The sequence below is a fragment of the Diachasmimorpha longicaudata genome, chromosome 1 (assembly GCF_034640455.1).
Source record: "Diachasmimorpha longicaudata isolate KC_UGA_2023 chromosome 1, iyDiaLong2, whole genome shotgun sequence".
NCBI lineage: Eukaryota > Metazoa > Arthropoda > Insecta > Hymenoptera > Braconidae > Diachasmimorpha > Diachasmimorpha longicaudata.
This window is the reverse complement of record NC_087225.1, coordinates 5,267,521-5,287,859: the sequence shown is the minus strand read 5'-3', so window position 1 is coordinate 5,287,859 and position 20,339 is coordinate 5,267,521. Positions and strand designations below refer to the sequence as shown.

The window sequence follows — 20,339 nt, the reverse complement described above, 5'->3', positions numbered from 1 at the left end:
TCACGGCACGTTGAAACAACGACACAATATTTGCTTTGCAAATAATCCAACCTGGTTTCCTAGTGTTTCACCGACTTGGTGGCATATCGCTTTGCCCATCCTCAGGCCCTATACATCCCTGCGGAATATATGTACGCACATGTTTACACAGTGTGTATATATTTACAGATGAATACTCACGTATGTACAACAACCAGTGACGACTACACGCAATTCTTGATGGAAATGCTGAAGTTACACCGGATGCAAATCAGTACTCTTTGAACGTGAAAAAAAAAATGTAAAAATTATTTTTTAATGCTACTAATTAAAGCCGGTACACGCGCTGCAAAAACATTATTTTCAGTCGAGACAAATGAATTTAATAAACTGTACCGGTGGGTAAGAGAAATAGAGCGAGAGGTGCGTGTGTGAGTCACGTGTTACCAACTGGGTGGCATATGGAAGCGACGGTGTACGAGTCGCGCGATTCAACTATGAAACAACCGAGAGCGTTGTAATGTATTTATGGGAGTGTATAAACTTTCAATTTTACTAATGGCTAATCTGCCCGGAAAGCGAAAAAAAAAAAAAAGAATTCCCCATTCTTTGCATAATTGCCTCGTTTGTTTTGAGAATATTTAATGAAGCGGTTGGGAATTATTTATAGCCCTATGTGAATTCAAATCAAAATAAACATTGAATCGTTAATGGATTATTTTAATCACCGATGAGGTCGCGATCGGGATGATGCATTAAATTCAGATAACTCCATGCATTAATTGAAATAATCCATTTTGTCAATCCTTTTGGGGTGCGGTAAATACACGGGGATAGATACACAAATGATACGGAGGATGGGGGAAAAAAAAGCTAAAATAACCCCAAGAAATTTAGCAAACAGAACTGTTTGATAGACTCCATCCAATCGATAATCCGTAAACATTACTAATGTGATTGTACCACTGGAATTTGCATCCTGCGTTTAATGATTAGGATCTAGTGGAGTGTGTGCCTTAATATATTTGCTGGAAATGAAATGTATGTGTGTTTGGGTAGTGGACTGGCGCTGAAAAGCCTGGGATAAAATGATAGCGGGACTGGACAAAGTGCAAGCGCGGTTTGAACAGGCTGAATCGAATCGGTGAGGTTGACTGTGGGTTGTCGCAGTAAAATTCCACGATGCAACCACCCCACCACGAAATGCGGGAAACCGAGAGGACGAACGCATACCTCCACCCTTGGCCATCTCTTTCCCACCATTTTCCATCCACCATGTGCATGTGTATTTCAAAGTTTTCGTGAATCGTGAACGCAAAATCTGTCCCACGGTCCCAATGTACCATCCATTTGCATATCCGCTGTTGGTTTATACTTTTTCGATATCGGAGATCCGTGGATGTAACGACGCAACCCACGTCACTACTGGCTCGTACTCTGATTTAAGGACCAGATCGACGAAATGACTAGTCGTAACAGGGGGGATACGGGCTCCATACCCGGAGCTACACCATCGATCGCTCGCCGATCACTTTTTTTTTTTTATCACTGATTTTTTTCAACCAGTGGGGAAAAAGTGTTTGTGGAGTTTAATCGTTTATCACTTAACAGTAGTTTTTATGCGGTTGTTCTATTAATAAGGGGAGGCATAGATGGGGTGACCTGGGGATCCTGATGGGGGAGGTTATTTTAATTTGTCGCCGGGTGAGGTGATGAATTATTGAATTTTTTGTTAATTGATTTTGGTGAAAACGGGAGCTCTAACGTTTTGCGAGAATTTTCCCGTGACTTGATGGGAATGTTTATTTACTGTGAGTATTTTTTGAGTAGTTAACAATTCATATAGGAGTATTTAGAAATATTTGTTGGAATTATCTTGAGAAAAAATAACTGTTACAGAAACGAATCGACTCAGAGGGTTCCAGAGTGGTTCCATTCAGTTTACATAAACATAAACAATGACACCATAGGAAGAAGAAATAGAGGGTCTTTTTAAGGTGATGAATAATCTTTTAGTCTTTGGGATCTGTCATTAGTCTCTTAGATCCGCGAAGTACAGACGTTTCTTCCTCGTGCAAATTATTGAATAAAGAAATCATAATAGTAAATCCACTGCTTCTTATAATTAATTAAACCCCATATCAAATAATTCATATTGATAATATGTGAGATACATCTGATATATTGCATTTTGGCGGGAATATATGTTCGCATAATTAATATATATTTTTCCCATGTACTGTTTTCCATTCGAATTAAGAAGAAAGCATTCCCTTTTAAACTGCTCTCCAGAGGGCAAACAGCAACTTTTTCTCCGCAGGCGTAATAAAAAAATAGCAATCGGGCTCCGAGCGAAACAGATATGACTTTGTGCTTTTGACATACAAAATTTATCATAAAAAACTTGCATAGATTAAGCCTTTGATTTTAGTAGCGTGGAAATTCTCATCGATTTTCAATCGCCATTTCTCGTAATTATATTTTTTAATTAACATCTTTTCCAATGGTGGGCTGGATATTTTTATTTGACCTGTTTTGTCGGATGAAAATAGTAATTATATTTTCATTCCGTACTCACTGTAACAGAAGAATGAAAAATTTTCTAAAACTGTGAGAGGAAAAAGCCTGCAGTTAACCCCACAGGCAATTGAATCAATCCAGCAGCTCCATTATTCCCTTGTTGTTCCCCTCCTCTTGTCACATTTTTTTTTTGTAGGACTGTTATACTGTGATGTCCTCCGGCGACTATCATTCATGTGCACCGCGATTGCATCAGCGGGATCGAACTGGGGTGAATAATGAAATTTTTATAGAAAGCAAAAGAGCACGAATATAATTCCGGTGATTACACGAAGCTCGCTGTGTTGGACTGTGGGATCGATAAATATTTTAACGTAGCTCGGTTGACGGTTGACACATGTGGATATGTTTGCAAACCACTTGAATGTTACTGACGGTCCATTGTGACATTCGTTTGAAAAACATTTTAAAAAATAAAAATGCCAAACTGAAGGGGACGCTACAATGCCGGAGCCCCTTTGTTGCAAGAAAAACGATCCTTAACGCTTCTGTAATTTCCCATTTCACTCATCGTAACAGTTTGTATGATCAAAGTCTACGGTGACCAACGGCAACGGCCTTTTATCTCTTTCATCGGCATGATTTTTTATCGTAATATTTTTTTTTTATTCCTCCTAACTTGACGACAGGGCAAAATCATTGGATCGAGAATGTAGCTCTTGAAATTAAGATGCAGGTGATCCAAGTGGAAATGTAACCGTCTGGTCAGACCCCGGTGTGCGGTGTCGTTGAAACGACGGGGCTCTCTTAGATCACCACATCAGGGCCCGATGTGGAATGACGAAAATAGGACAAGTTCGTGAATCACGAACTTAAGAGCATTTCAGAACAATTCGCAAGCTATCTCATGCCAGCAGAATTTCATCATTGAAGTGCTTTGCTACTCGAAACACTATATTCTCTTTCAAGATGTTGACAAATGCTGCGGCGAGGTCAATATTTGAAACATCTCGAAGCCTTGTGGTTCTTCTATTCATCGGCAAGCTAATCCTTGTGAATAATAAATTAAATCTACAAAGGAAAATTCTCCTTGGATCATGAAAAATATAGTAGGGTATAATGGTACGGTAATTTTTATCAGAAATTTCTCAGCCCGGTATTTTTAAATCAAATCACAACGTACCTCATTCACTTTGTTTTTCGGAATACTGATGAATCCCTCCAGCAAAAGCGATCGTTAAAATATTTGGAGAACTCGCAGTTCATTTTTTTGAATAAAAAATTACATCGACCATCGAAAATTGCTCTGAACACTGAAAGACATGCTAAATCACACTGAACCATGCGCACTATTCAATAAAAACCGGAGGCGACCACCATAGTACCGCCCCATGCAAATCCTATTGTTCCTCCATCAGATCCGGGAGCATCAAAAAAGCCCATCATGTCTCATTATTATTCTTCAAGAAAAAAAAATTCTCCGCATCTCATCCACTTGCTCTCCAACTTTATCAGACCCTTCAATTAAGTCAACATCTCTCAAGTAATTAACCGCGCAAAAAAATTATTGTCCTCCTCGACCTTGAAAAAATCGTAATCCACACGAGTTATTCTCGATATTCAATAAAAACTCGGCTCCTGCATCATCTCAGACTCCAATGCAAATTCCATTGTTTCTCCATCAGACATTGAAGGATCAAAAAAGCCCATTATGTTCGGTTATTACTTTTCGAGAAAAAATTCTCGATACCCGATTCAGTTTGAAATATGACATCTATCCCCCGTTGCGACAGATTCATCGGGCAGTTAACGAATCCCATAAAACGATGCATAACGGGTAAAATCGACCAGACATGTACCCCCACCCAGACAACTCCAAGGATTCACCAGGGTGCCGGAGCGACGGGGGGAAGCCATGGGGTGGAGGAGTTTTGTGGGTGGTTAGTCGTTTGCACGGTTGGCAGTCACGTGTGCGAGTGTCCGTGTCCATATTATATACCTGTGTATACTCCAGCCACAAAAGAGGGGTCAGCTTATTCACGCTACCTGAGTTATAACACACCAGGGAATGACTGGTGTGTGCGGTGGTGCTCGCCCTCGAAATCGTTTCATCGCCCTGGGGCGATTCAGTCTCTCCTCCTGACTTGCTATTTTCGTGAAACGATACCCTGAACCGGAGAGCCACTGTCAAGTCTCTTCGGGGAGTTACCGAGAAAGCGGGTAATGCTCGGTCACTGGGTAATCGAGGGGGTTGGCCAGGCGGCTGAGGAAGGGGTGAGGTGAGAGGCGAATGGGGGGGGGGGGAATGGGTGAGGGTGTGTCCAGGCGTTATTTCACCAAACAGCGGAGTACACCAACTGCTGGGAAAAGTTTAAAGAACAACTGGGACAGTGGGAATGCTGATAAATTCATGAAGGGAAGAAAAAAAAACATATTATACTCCCAGGCAGATCAGACCCTTCTTTCTGCTAATATACCCAGAATAAATGACACTGACGTGTTGAAAAATTAATCCCTTTTCCATTGCACCACTGTACTCATGAATGCCATGAATAGTAGGAAAATAAAAGGAATGTGCGAGTGGGTTGGGGGAGGGGGTAGGGTAAAGAAGCATGACTCCTCGCAAAAGCACACCACTGTGCGACTGCATTAAGTTGATTAAAGCTTAGAATCCTTCAGTCGGTGCAAACGACGCAGGTACCGGATTCTAGATGGAATGATTCGCTTGCTGGGGGGTTAATGAAAATATAATGAACGTGTAGAAGTGAGTGTTGGGGAGGGGAAAAAAAAATTGAGAAGAGAGTAGAAATCAGATAATTTTGTTGGCGTATTTCGTATAATTATCCTTGTGAAATTCTCTTTTCAATGCGCTCAACTCATCCAAGTTGAATTTCAATCTTCAATCTCTCATCCTTCTGCACCTTCATACACAGCTTATTCATATATATTTTTGTAGAGCAGTGCAAATACAGCGGACATGATGAACTTGGGTGGAGAGGCGAGGGGAGGAGGGAGTGAGGGAGATAGAGGCGCTGGCTTTTAGCCTTTCTGCCCAGGGTAGTTTATCCGACATATACGTTATGGTCGCGTTAATTTCATATTCTCTCGGAAATCGAGCATTTCACCCCGGGATAACACAGCCAGAATAGCGAGAAAAGCTAAAGCCGCCAATGGCCCAAGGGCATCACTGGAGCGGATGGTATGATATGTTGAAAATCTACGGCTTCATATCGAGTACCGAATGGTTATTCCCAAGAGAATATTCATTTCAACGAGTCACTTCATTCACAGAGATGGTGATGGAAAAAGAATATTACGGAATTGTTAAATTATGAGTAACAACGAGCGTAACCTGGCGATGGGATCAGTTATGGTAGTGTTACTGGTGCAAAACAAATGGAGAATTCGCCGATAAAAAAATTCGAATTATTTTCAGCGTTTTTAATTACATTCCAATTATGAGAAAGGGGTAGGATTAAATTTCAGATGTTGGAGAGGAATAAAAATGAATAAATAAAATATCACATACGTGGAACTATAAACTCTGCAATAAAACAATGTTATAAAATATTCCGAAAGTTCTCAAAATTGTCAATTTGGCTGCAGTTTTGGGATTAACTGTTTCATGGAGTTACCTCAGATTCGAATATGAGAGTACATGAGGTATATTGTATCACCCCGAATATTCCAATAGCATTTAGTATTCACACATTGGCCATCGCATGCATCACATCCAGTGAAATTTCCGCTGTATGAAAAATTCAGGGAAAATGCTGTTCCAATTTTCAAATTATTTCTCAACTTTTATTATCGGGTGCAATAGAAAATTCTGCTTCGATTCAATAGTTCCCAAACAAATGGCATTTCCAACGACAAAAACATGACAAAATCGCTTGAATAAGTGATCGCTAAAAATCTGGGGTTTACTTGTGGAAAATTTCAGGATTGATTTTCCAACAGTGCAGAATATCGAGACTGAGTATCCAAATAAATGTCTTAATATCCCTCGCTAATAACTGAAATTTAACTAAAAAATATGTGGAATGTGTGAAATTAGTGAAGAGTGAATGAACGAGTGCTTTGTTATTTTGGATATTTGCGCACGTGTAGAAGAACAATGGGACTCTAGTGAACATTAAGATTTATTTAGACGCTAAGTTTTTAACGTGATTTATGTGTTTGTTTTAATATAAGGAATGTGAGGAAAAGGAGACGTGTGTGTTGAACATGACAGATTTATGACAGTCATGTTTCGAGTTTTAAGGATTTTTTGTCTAGCATAACGGTGGGTTTTGTCCGGCCATATGGGGTCACTCTTAGGACAGACCTTGCATTGTCGAGGACTCAGGGAGAAAGCCAATGATAAAAGAAAAGGAGAAAAAACTGTGCATTTTCGGGTCTTGAACAGTGGCATGAGTTCAGTTGTGACTTGACCGTTTACGCGTGAGGATACTTGTCTCCTACTAATAATATAATTTTGACTGTGTGTTACTTTATAATATACTGTCACCTTCATAAAATAAACTAATCATATCCTTTTGTAATACCTGATCCTACAACTAAATAAAAGTATCTCAATTGCAATTTCATGAGCTAGTTTTTACATCATAGGATGGACCAGATCACTTACCGCTTGGCTAGCCGACAAAGCTGACCAGGGAACAATCAACGATAGAGCGACAAGATTGTGGTGAGCCACGGTGGATAAGCGTTCGCTTTGTTCGTATATCGGCTCAAATGGTGTCTATTTAGCACTAGGAGTCCATCCCTCTGTCGAACTGACAGGCGATCTCCAAGTGACACGCCGTTGGCAGGTCAGACTCGTATGCGAGCCTAGGGGGTATAGCGGGGGTGGTTTATGCATGGTACAATACAACCTCCTCTCCGGCAAACCCCTTGACCAGGTCCCACAGTGGGGTATGGTGGTTTACCGATTCGCCGCTTCGCCGCAAATGCCATCGGCAGCCTCCACCGCACCGTGACCAACACCATTACAAGCACCACCGATGGTTCTCGGTCGAGAGGCGAACATCGATGTGGGGTGAAGGGACAGAGGGGGTTGAAAACAGAGCGGTTTCGTCGTACAACGCTTCGACAAAGAGAATCCACGATCCACTTGTTTTCCCTCTCTATTCCATTTCTCGGTCTGGCTGTCTCTCCCTGCGATTATTGCTGTTGCTATTGGTCGTCCATTTTCCATAATAGTCAACCCAACGAACGTAAAAAGTGTCCAATGACCGGAGAAACCGAATGCATACTATCCAGGTCAGAATTTGTCACAAAGTCCCGGCATCTCCAGGACATTTGCCTTCCTGGGCGTTGGTTTGGAGCAAATCCTTGGAGGAATGTACACAAACTATATTATTTATGCCAGTGATTGTTGATTCAAGATGCACCAGTTGTATCACCTGTGGTATGTCACGTGTTTGGTGAGGTGCCCAGGTAGGAAAAAACGAATGGGCCAACCTTGGTACAAGCACGGCCGCCGAGCTGCCGTAGCTCGGCACCCGGGCTCCAGCCAAACTCGCGCCGAACTTGGCTAGACCCTGGGATGATAACACGGGGCCAGGCCTGGGACCGAACTTTGGCCAGACTTCGGTCGCCGTACTTTGGCCGCACTCTGGGCTTACCATTCGGCCCGAAATTGGCCCAGGCCTGTTGCCGAACTTTGGCCGCACTCTGGGCTTACCATTCGGCCCGAAATTGGCCCAGACCTATTGCCGAACTTTGGCCGCATTCTGGGCTGACCATTCGGCCCGAAATTGGCCCAGATTTACGACCAGAGCTGTGGCCAGGCTCCAACCGTTGCCTGTATTGGGTTCAGAATCACCAATAAATATATGAACGGTATATCTGATAAGCAGACATGTATTTATTACCTTCAACATTATACAGAAAACAGTTTTATTATGTGACAAAACTTATATTTAAATTTATTAAATCTATTGACAAAAAAACTCAGCCAATCAAAAACTTTTTTCCTCCTATCGACATAGTACATGTTTTCATCCGATTTTGGTTGAACAGTTAAAGATATGCAGTGTTTGTATCTCCAATTTTCATGAAAGATAATCACAACTATGAGATTTTTCCGCGAACAGAATATGAAAACTCAAAAAAATGATTGCAGGTATAAATTGTAGAAAAATCTTTTGTGGATTATTTTCATCCGCTTTTAAAATAAATAATCTACGTAGATCATTTGAATCCGAAATTTAATACGACATACCATATTAAGTCTTAATAAACTCTCTCTTACAATCTAATAATATTAGCAGTCAGTCTTCAGAATTCGAAGATTGTATTAACAAAATATCCAACAAAATAACGCACCAATGTTATTTTTTAAATTAGTAGTTTAGAATTGATAAATTATCGTGCTTCAATTCAAGCATGAAAACAGTCATTATAATAGCAATATTATGGATAATTTATTCCGCTATGGATGATAAGAATTAATTCTTATATCCATAGACAATTGCTGATACGAATTATCCTGATAAGAATTATTTTTTCATCTCGGAAAGACGTCCTTTTTTTACAATAATGTCTTCTCCATCTGCAACTCCGGAACACAGAATGATATTTAGTTGCATTGATTGTGTGCTAGTTCTATATAATATTGCTTATTATATTCACTCTTTCAAACAAACTTAGAAATATAAAAAAGTCTTGGATAGGATTACATATAACTAATTAATTTCAACCCTTAAATTTGAAATCTTTGGGGAATATGGACGCAGTCCGATTGTGAAACTTCAACCTTATAAATATTATTTGACTTGAATCACCAAATACTGAAAACAGCTCTCAATGGCTGAAATTACTTTCATTAGAATTTTTCTTAAAAATTAAAAATCCACTTATTATTTTTCCCTTTAAACTTTTGGACATAATATTTAATCCCTGAACCAACAACGGATATTTATTCCCGTGATCTAACTTATGAGGAAATGACATAGAAAATACTTTATTATGCTAAGATACATCACATTTTCCAATTGTTATTTCCATCTTCTGGATTTCCGACCTCGCCAGGAGAAATATAATAAATATAATTAATACTTCAATGACAGCCGAATACTAAACAATATTCATATATTAATATATATTCTGCCCAATGAAACGCGTTGATGTGTAACCTTCACTTCTTAAAATGGCTAACAATTCATCGATTGCTTCTGCTGTTGTAGCTCTTCTGAATTTCACTGCCCATTGATTAATTTTTTGCTCCATTCCCCGCGGTTCCAATTTGTCCAGAGTTTGTGTATTCTTGTCTCCAATGCTGTCAGTGAATACTTTGTTGAAATCATTGTCAATGTCATCTGAATCACCATCACAACCTGAGCCCCCAAGAATTGGTTCATCCCTGTCTCCAACGCTGCTATTGGATTCACTGATGCAATCATTAAGATGCTTATACGAGCCACAATCACCATCACCACCCGACCAACTATCACCACAAGCACTAGCATTATCATCGAGATGTCGAACATCGACATCTCCACTAATTTGATCCACAATAGATCCACTACGGATAGTTATTTCATTGGCTGTTGGCAAACTAACCTCTTCCTCATCGGCATTATTGCGTTCACTGTAATCCGGAGTTTTTTCTTTAGCGCCTTCTACGTTTACAAATTCTTTTTTCTTCAGTTGATGAAAATGTCTGTATTTTTTAACCCGTGAATATGAACTCTGAGACATATTACAATAGTAAAAGAGTAATATTAAAATAATAAATTGCCGCACACGACACTCATGTCTACTGCCACAATCAGACTACTCAACACGCCATCTTACGGGCTGTTGTCATAGAATGTGTGGTATACGGTGATATCCACGCATATTTTCCCCTGAAATAGTATGTTCAGAAGAAATAATGGTACCTTCGGAAGAAGGAGAATCAAAGGACGAAAAATTTAGTGAAGGAACATTCCCCATGAGAATTCAATTTTTGGAATGCTGTTCCATATGGGACCCAAGCCTGGCAAACCATGCCCCTTGTCTGCCTGGCCATGTCTCGGGGCAAGCTTGGTGACCCAAGCCTGGCAAGCCATGCTCTTTACCAGTCTGGCCATACCTCGGGTCAAGCGTGGTTGCCCAAGCCCGGCAAACCGTGCTCTTTGCCAGTCTGGCCATACCACGGGCCAAGCTTAGTGACCCAAGCCTGGCAAGCCATGCTCTTTGCCGGTCTGGCCATGCCTCGGGCCAAGCTTGGTGGCCCAGATCTGGCAAGCCAGTCTCGTGCCAGACCTGGCCCGTTTCGTGGACATTGGCATTTCCTACCTGGGTGGTGACATGGGGAATCGGTTTGTACCAGGGCTGGAGTGTGCTGATGGTGCGTGGCAAACAGCAAAGATGATGGTTCACTGATGGCTCAACGCAACGAACCGATCCATCGACAAACGGAATACGATAGTAGAACAACGCCTCTACAGTTCTGTCCTTTGTGTTGTGAAATGCTGTAAATGCTCCGGTGATTATATTCCGGGGGATGTTTCATAATTCAAGGGACTCTCTCGCATACACCATTCCCTCACACTGATGCACGTCAAAGTTACGAGAGTGAACTCGACCAGCAGTGCTTTTTCGGTTTATGAATATATTTAGAATGGAGGAGAAAGTGAAAATGGGGAGAGCGATCCAAGCAGTGACAATGTCAACAGTGTTTTGACAGTTATGAACGTGGGGTAAAGTAGTGTATTGAGTTATAGTGTAGGGTTTTGCTAATGCGTGAAAAACTGGTTTATGGCATCTATTGCATAACACGTTCTATTCTTCGGGAAAAGTGGATAGTTTAGGGGCGGAAATGGTAGTGCGGTAAAGAGTTATTGTGTTTGGATATGAGCGGGATTTACTTTACGCACGACCTGCGAGTGTTACGAGCAATAAGTGTAACAAGCCCTTTACGTATGATAAAACATTTTGAAGAGTTAAATTTGAGAATAGTATTGAAAAATTTGAAATAGGCATTCTAAACAATTTATGCATCGCAAAAATAATTTATTTCAAACGTATGATTTTGTTGCAGTGGGAAATCTCACTTATTGTAGTTCCACTTTTTGGTTTATTGTTTAATTTATCCAATTGTTGTCATGTACTGCCACAGATCTCTTCAACAGCTGATTATTCACATATAATACCACAAGTGTTTCAAAATTATCGAATATTTCCCGATAGATTCGTTGCAAACAAATGAAGGAGTCAAGTTTTTCAGGCTAAAAAATCACGAGTGCGAAGCACGAGTGATTTTTCCTGAAAAACTTGACGACTTCATTTGTATGCAGGGAACCTAGAGGGAAATATTCTAGCCTATTCGAGGTAGGCTATACAAAATATCAACAAATGGTGCAATTCTATTGGCTGAAATTTGGGTCGGAAAAATAATAAGTAGTAATACCCCTCGACTTTCAAAATTATCGGATATTTCCCGAGAGTTTGGTCGCATACCAACGAGACAGATGAATTTTGCAGGTTAAAAATATCTAGCGTTTTTCTGCGAAACTTATCCCGATCGGTACTACGCAGGGAAACTGGAGGGCAATATCCGATTAATTTTGAAGGTCAATGGGTATTTGGCTGGATTATTTTTTTCATTTCAATTTCAAGCAATTAAATGTGTGGCATTTCACGTCATATGGTATCGTTTTTCACCAGCGTATATTTTCTGTCTGCCCAAAATGCAGATAATTGTTTCCAAATTGTGGCTTTTGTCTTCACCGTATCATTAGGGACATTTTTTAAAATTTTTTGATCAATAATGTCCAAGAATTCTCCTCCAAATCTGCTCATGTCGAGGCCTAATTTTTTCTAATGACAGTTTTGAGGTTTGAAACGCGTACAAATTGTTTATCGGATATTTTCATTGCTTAACAACAAACAGGAAAATATTCGAAAAATAGTCGAAGTAAAACCATTTCACTTGCACCACGTGACGGGAAATGTCACCATTTGATTGGTTGAAATTGGGATGAAAAAAATAATAAATAATTTGAATATGATAGCTATCATGACATTGATAGAACGGATTAGTTATTACAATCAAATGGATTTCGGTTGTTTGTGAGGGACGTTAAATGTCCAGAATTGGATTTCAGACATAAAAAATGATTCATTTTAGCACAAATTTTTTTGAATTGGGACTTTTTTAAAGCCCAATTTTTTTACGGTGATTTTGCTAGTAATACAGAGACGTTTATACGAAAATGTATGTTCACATCGATTCTCTTCGATGTGACTATGGAAAACAGTTGGGAGAATGAAAGAAACCTCAAGTACAGCAGTTACCGACAAGCAACGCAGGTGTGCACTGTCGAGGTTTACAGCTGGTATCCAACGGCATCGCGGAAAAACTTGGCTATTCAGGCTTCTCGGGGAGACAAACAATTTAGTGAGCTTACATGGAGGAAAGTTGGTCGGGCAGTTGTTATTTTTTTCTACTACATCTCTCTCAGTATAACCGAGAATAAACAGCTGTGATTTATGGTCATACTGATAGTCTTGCAGATGAATGATCTATTGGGATTGGGTGAGCATGTGAGCATGGGAACGAAGTGGATTGAGGATGAATTCTTTTATGCATTATATGACATTGTATAGAGGAAATATATTTGCACATCTATTGGAACTGCTCATTTGCCTCTGGCGAATTAAAAAAAATAAAATTATGTGATTTATTGAAATAGATTTGATTTGACAGTAGCGAAGGATTTTTCAACCTCAATAGCATTCATACGGTTAACGAACAAATAATGCAATAACACAATGGAACCTTCCTTATAAATTTAATCCAATGACTCGTATAATTTAGTTTGTCAGAATATCCTCCAAAGTTTCGATTATCAGTAATCCCGATGTTCCCTTCTAGTTATTTTTTCGCTCACATTTAGTGACAAATATATTTTGTTTAACAACTAAACAAATATTGACCCTAATGGCTTTTAGACAATTAAAAATAAAGCAATCATTGACACAAAAAAACTTCATTTGAATAAAACTGATGGATTCACTCGAATTGCTCGTAATAAAGCTTTCAGTAAAACGTAAACTCGATTTTTTATTAGGTTTTTCATGTACGTAAAACACAGTTATTGGCATTTATTAATCCATGACTCTTCATTTGGATGTAATAAATCATGTATTTCAGTATAATATAAAATTTAATTAAAAGTGGGCAATATTTTTTTGAATAACTATGCGAATAGCCATTTGAGTTTCAATTAGAAAAAAAAATATCATTAGAACTAGTGGAAAAGTTTGAGATGATGAGTCCCCTGAGAGTCTATCATGACATATGGTTACCTCACTTCGATCCTGAAAGTTAATCAAAATTTCCATATGATGATAATTTTTTTAGGTTAGAGAAACTTTACTCGGCCGATACAGTCATTTCCTTCTTCCTCAGGTTAATTTCCTCTAGACTAGAATAAATTTCATCATATATTCTAATTTTTCCCAAGTGTCTGCATCGATCCGAGGTAACAATGACTGATGATAGTTTCATAAAACGCCGGGGTAATTGTTATTGAAAATTTCTCGCTGTTCTATACCTCTTCATTCTCATGCTCTATGAGATCATTAGTAATCTCTATCAACGTAGGTTTCCTTCTAACCCTTACTACCACCATCACACGTCTAATATGAGTAATTTTTAGTCCGATAGGACGAGGGAAACTCCGATGTGAATTTTGATCGAACGAAGGAGCAAATCGCGTCCTTTGTTGACTAATGCGCAATGAGCGTGACAACTGAAGTGCCTGTTGAGTCTTTTACCCGGGATAATGATGCTTACGTGACACATAATCTCAGAAATTGAATTAGTGCGAGGCAGACGGAAATCTGACATCGGACTCCCCATTCAGACACAACCAGAAATAAGTGTGATAGCTCTCGAAATATTTTGACGGGAGTTTCAAAGCATGAAGGGAGTTCATAATAGGGATAGGGAAAGGATAATCATAAGCCATGCACATGTAATTAGGGTTTGGGAGTAATGTGAGAAGCTTGTGGTAATCACAACATTATGTGTGCGCTGGGACATGACAAGTATCCTGGAAAGCTGGGAAAATTTTTTGGTAAATGAGAGGTGCTGTGATACTGCTGTGTCCTTCCCAGGTAGGAATTGACGATGGAAACCGGGCTCATCAAGCCTTGAAACAAGGCTCACAAATGCTTACTCAGGCTTGGGATTCACACGTGGATAAGGCCTCATCCAGCCTTGCAAATGATAACCCGAATTCAGGCTGGGAACGCGAGGCCTGTTTGAAGCCTTGTGGAGAGGCCTGAACGAAGCATAGTAAAATCAAATTGCGATGGCTGGAATAAGGCCCAAATTAAGATTTATGAAGGCTCCACAGCCTTATTAATGAGGGTTCTGCCAGGCTCATTCTAAGGCTGATCTAAGCCTGACCTTCGTTCACTCATAGTGTCGTTTGACACATGTTGGCCCAATATTTATAATAGTGGACAGCTGCAAAATATGTGAAACAATTGCAAAGTCACTTTGAAGGAATTTTGGGTCCATGGCTGCTATCATTTCCAAAGATAATTGACGGTAATGATACCAATGAGATGGAATTTGTTTATTAGCAAAATTTACCATCGGAATTCAAGAGAGGAAAAATAAGTACATTATTTTATTGTTAAGAAGGTAATCTGAAATCAATCTCTTAATCGGGGAAATTTCACTCATATCTTGAGAATAAGCTACCTTGCATCCATAAGGGTTAATACTTATCAATATAAATAAAAAATAAATAACTAAAGAGTAGGGAAACATGAGGATTGATTCAGCCTTTGTGAAGCCATGATAATTTCAGCCTGAAAGTTCAGAGCCCTAGCCAGGCTTGAAATGACCCTCGAGAATTGGATTATCACTAGTCCTCGATTCAAGCCCGTTTCTGACGATGAGGTCAGGCCTGTTTTAGGCTTGCGATACGCAGGCTTGTCTAAGCAAGGCGTGTACAGGCCTGTTTCGATCGTCAGCCTTGGTTTTTCTTACCTGGGTTGTTGATAGGGTTATCAAGCACAATATCCTTTCATTCACTTTTCAAAAAAGGCAGCTGCCTTTTAAATTATCACTTGGGGTACATCGCGCATGTCTTGTCGACGGGTACGTGGGGTGAATAGAAACTGAATTGAATGAATTAACGTTTTAATACTAGTGTTTAACGATTAATTTTCGTAATATTAATTGGAGAACTTCTAGAAGAAGATTGATAAGTGATCGAAATCGTGGTATATTCGTCATTTAAGACGATTTTCCCACTTGTTTCAAGTCATTTTCGGTCTGACTCAAACTTCCTTTCATCCAATTTAGATCACCAGTTAATTCTCAATTTGAAATCATGTTGAGGGCTTAGAAAATTCAGAATTCAAATGCAGTTACTTAAATTTCAAAGAATGTCTGACACTGCACGTGAAGAGATGAAGGTGAACATATTCATTCAGGGGAATATGTTTAGTTTTGCATTTGTTGGTGCTCTCGGACGATGTAGTGAGGGGATGAGGGGGTCGGAACAGCAGAGTAACAGCCAAATATACGAAGGCTCGCCGAGTCACCCCCGGGGTCGACTGCGGGTGGAGAAGAGAGCCCGAGGATCGGGTCCCATGTGCCTGTCACGGTTTTACAAGTCCATAAAAAGAGGAATTTCAGACTGAGTTAAATATTGCCTCTGCCATCCACTGAATTTCAAGCGTTGTGGCGCGGCTAGTCGCGGCTGTATTTCTCGCGGCCAGATGCCGTAGCCCACCAGTATATGCACTCACCCTTCGGGTTTCATACGGCGTGAATCAATATTTAATTTACCAATAGAATTTTCTGGAGTTCGGGGGAAAAATATTGAGAAATTGAGGGACTACGTGAGATGTCGACGGTGCTGGCGACTTTCTTCGAAATCTCGTGTTCATTTTTGGTAGAATTCGGGGGTCACAAATGATTTAGTGGGGGGTGACTGGATACTTTCACATGGTAAATTTTTTAAAGTTCTATCTCTGTGAGTCATTGGAAATGTAGTGAAAGATATCTTCGATTTTTATTCAGTTCAATCTTTCGAAATGCCCGACGACGCCCTAAAAATGACGTAAAAAGGTTGTGAGTTGTTTCATGGCAGAAGAATGCATTGAATTTTATTCTCTCCTGCCCTTTGTTATTTTTTGTCGTAAAAAAAAATATGGTAGACACGAACAAAACAGAATTCTTTAATCAAGATATGAAGAAGTTTTCCATTGAAAATTTAAACTTCCGGTGTAATAAAAAAAATTGTCAGTTTTTTGTCGATAGCGCAATGTTGAACGTTTTTAGGCGAAAATTGTGCAGACTTTTTGGAAATTTAGCGGGTGATAGTCCGACGGAATGAAAAACAGTTCCATCATTGTAAATTTACAAACACAGGAAAATAACAAATGAAAAAATTCAATTTAACGAATTTCAATTATTCACTTCCAACCAACGAAGATCTCGAAAAATATCAATTTTGGGGAAATTCGTTTTTGAATAATCCTCACGCTCTTGATATATTTTTAAATAATTCTAACTCACCAGTACATTCCCACGGAACAACCGATAATACTAACATATCCATATATCCCCGCAGAATAATTGAAATAAAAAAAAGATCATTTGAAAGCGCGAAAAAAATACCCCACGACCTTTTCCATCCGTAAAACAATCGTCTCACCCCCAAACAAGTAAAATAAAATCCTCCGTCTCGTTTTCGAAATTCTCCATCCGTACTACAGCTACACAACATAAGAAAGACAATGTCATACACGGCAAACTGTCTCAAGTATTTCCGAGTAAAACGAGCGGAAAAGAATGAAATGAAAACGGCAGTAGAAAAGGCCGGCCGAAGTACCCACGTAAATGTAATGCAGGGGAAGGTGAGTTAGCCCCACTTGGAGTTTTGGTGCATGTGTATGTATTCAGTTGGAGTGGATGACACCAGGGAGACTCGAGTGGGTACCAAGCGCATGTATCCTCAGACTCATGCTACACTACTTGTGTCTGCGTGCCTTTATGTATCGAGTGGACTTCACTACCAACGGGGAATATAACCCACTATCCATACGAATTGCAGTGGAAACAACGTGGTTGCGTAAGATCCTGTTGAACGTTTACTGTCCACAGGGAATTGGACGAAATTTCCCTTCCAACTCGCCATTGTTCTCAGGAGATTTGCAAGTTTCAGAGCTGTTTAAATTTTATGACAAATCATGACGATCAATGCAGGTAAATTTTACCGCTATTTTTTCACTAAATTGTGACACGGAGTCATCGAAAAGGGAGAATTGATTTGAATAATTCATTGAATAAAATTGTCAATTATATGTGGAGGTAATTAATAACGGAATTGATAATAACGGACATGATTATTTACATCGAATCGATACGCTTCCATTGGACCATGGACACAACAAATAAATTCACTGAATTCAACATTTTTCACGCTCTAGGCACTGTCATTATGTAGAACTGTGTCATAAATTTTGGCATGAGGGAGTGTCATACGCACGGTGTAATACTTACTGCTTGTGTCCTGCTTTGGCTGGTTTCCCGGTGATGTTGCCCAGTTGACTTTCATTTCCTGCAACAAAATAAAAAGTCGAGCATCTTCAGACACTTGCGAAAATAGAAAATTTATGGAGCAGGGAAGGGCGTGGGTGGATGACGGTCATATATTTTAAAACAATATTTTTTTATGTTTTTTGAAAAATAATACTTATGATTGTGCTTCTTTAAATGTTGGGAATTTATTAATACTTTGGATGTATCGATTGAGGTCATTGAATGGTGCGTGAAACAATACGACAACGACTCGGTGCTTGTTTGCTGTGAAATTTCTGGAGTTTTATTGAATCATGAAAATTTATTACCGAATTACGGTCAATTGGCAGTGAAAGAAATTATTATGATGGGTATATTCATGTTATCGTCTTCCCTTTTATTTGATTGGTCGCAACTTGAATATTTTGGTATATTTTCTGGAAAATGTTGGAATATATTATATGACTTTCCCCAATTTCTGTCGACTCGGAGGAAAGAAAATAATAATTTATTTCTCCCCAAAAATTTCCAATTATCAATTATGCATGGAAAGAAATGTTAGGTAAAGATTAGACTTTCAGGGGGTGAAACGAGGGACGAAGGTTAGCTTTATCACAAAAATTACCCTTCCAAGTCTAATGTTTCCAACAAAACGATCTAAAAAGTGGTCGATTGTCATTTCATCCCATGTTTCACCCTCTAGAGGGCTAATTGTTATCCACCATTTTTTCCATGTGATTCTCTGGTTATTAGACTTTTCACCCAATCATTATCAATTACTTAACCTCGACATAATTGTCCCCAGTCAACAGGTCATTAAAGCAAACCAATTCACACTTCCAAACAAAATTCTTTCAATTTCATTTACTTGAAAGAGTACAATATTTTGAAATTTTGCATATAAATGTATATGAAAGACAATATATATTCCAACTTATAAATTTTCCTCTCGGAATTGCCCTGATTCATGTATGCAACTATCACAAAACATGAATTTTCCTATCTTTCACCCACATTTCATATAATTTATTCTCCCACTATTTTCCCAGGATTTTTCCACTCGAAAATTTCAGCTATTCACCAGAACCAAATTCGACCGACAGACTAAGAATATTCTCAGTCCACCCACTAATATCCCAACTGAAACAATAAGCAAGTCTCCCTCTCGGATTCACCCGGTTGCCCCTTCAAATGTTTTCGATCGCGAGCCGTCCGAGACAGAAGATGAGAGCGGATGGTAAGGCGATTACGAGACGACCTTACCCCCCACCCTAAAGCTCATGACTTCCTGCATGGGGATTTTCCACTTCACTATATCCTACAAGTAGTTTCATCGAGGCATGGACATATGTATGCGCGTCTAGAGGTAAAAGTATTCCCGGAAACAAAAATTCGATACACAAGCGGACGAGGGAGAATAGGAGCGAGGGATAGAGTGCACCCCTTTTCACCCTCTCACCCCACCCTACCTCCCCCCTCCCAAAAAAAAACATGAGAAAGATCAGCGGGTGAGCTGGGTAACGTACATTAATTGAGTTAGGATGATGGAAAAATGCTGTACAACTGTGATAATTGAAATCTCTTACCCCATGGCACAGTGAAAGGTTATTACAACGAAAATTCTTGCGGTGGTAAATTCGTACACGAAGGAGAAAAGTTGAAAAGAAGCAGGGATACAGAAAACTGAAGGAATGGTGAGGGAGACACCAACGGCACCATCACCACCGGCCTGCAGCACGTCCGCAGCAATTTGCAACTTTTAATAGTTTGCTCGGGTGGTCCGCTTGTCTTCCCCCACCCACCGTCTTATATATTTATTTTTTTTTTCCTTTACCCACTAACCTCAACCGGTTTCGAACCACCTTCCCCTATTCATTATGCACCAAGAAAATAAGTTTATACTATATTGTAGTTTTTTAATAGTTAATCCTCACGCGGTGAGCCTCGGTGTTGCCCCCATCGTGTCATATTTATATATTAGGAGGGTAAATTTTTTCGCACCCCGAGTCTTATATATAATATACCAGAAACTTTTTTCCATTAACTAGACTATTCTGGTTTATGTGTTTTTCGGTAAGATTGCGAAAAAAATTTCTCACCGGATTTAATATTAACCGAGAAGTAGTCGGAAACTTGCTTTCACGGACGAAAATATTAGCCGGGGTAAAATTAGTCGTGACATTATATTTACGGATCGTTGGACTTTACCACGTTTATTACCGAAGATTGTTTTTTTTTCCGAGGATTTTGGATATGGAGAGACGTAAGTTATCGTTGAGTCTGTTAGTTTTGC

The 20,339-nt window shown here is 39.5% G+C and overlaps 1 protein-coding gene across 2 annotated transcripts in view; it reads right to left on the bottom strand.

Annotated features, from left to right (window-relative positions):
- Positions 1-20,339, bottom strand: part of LOC135164544 (uncharacterized protein) — a 312,614-nt gene that overhangs the window by 159,952 nt on the left and 132,323 nt on the right. For both annotated transcript variants that reach the window (XM_064125009.1, XM_064125002.1), the window contains one exon: positions 18,029-18,086. In XM_064125009.1, the coding sequence (XP_063981079.1) occupies positions 18,029-18,086 (58 nt within the window). The remainder of the gene's footprint in view (positions 1-18,028; positions 18,087-20,339) is intronic.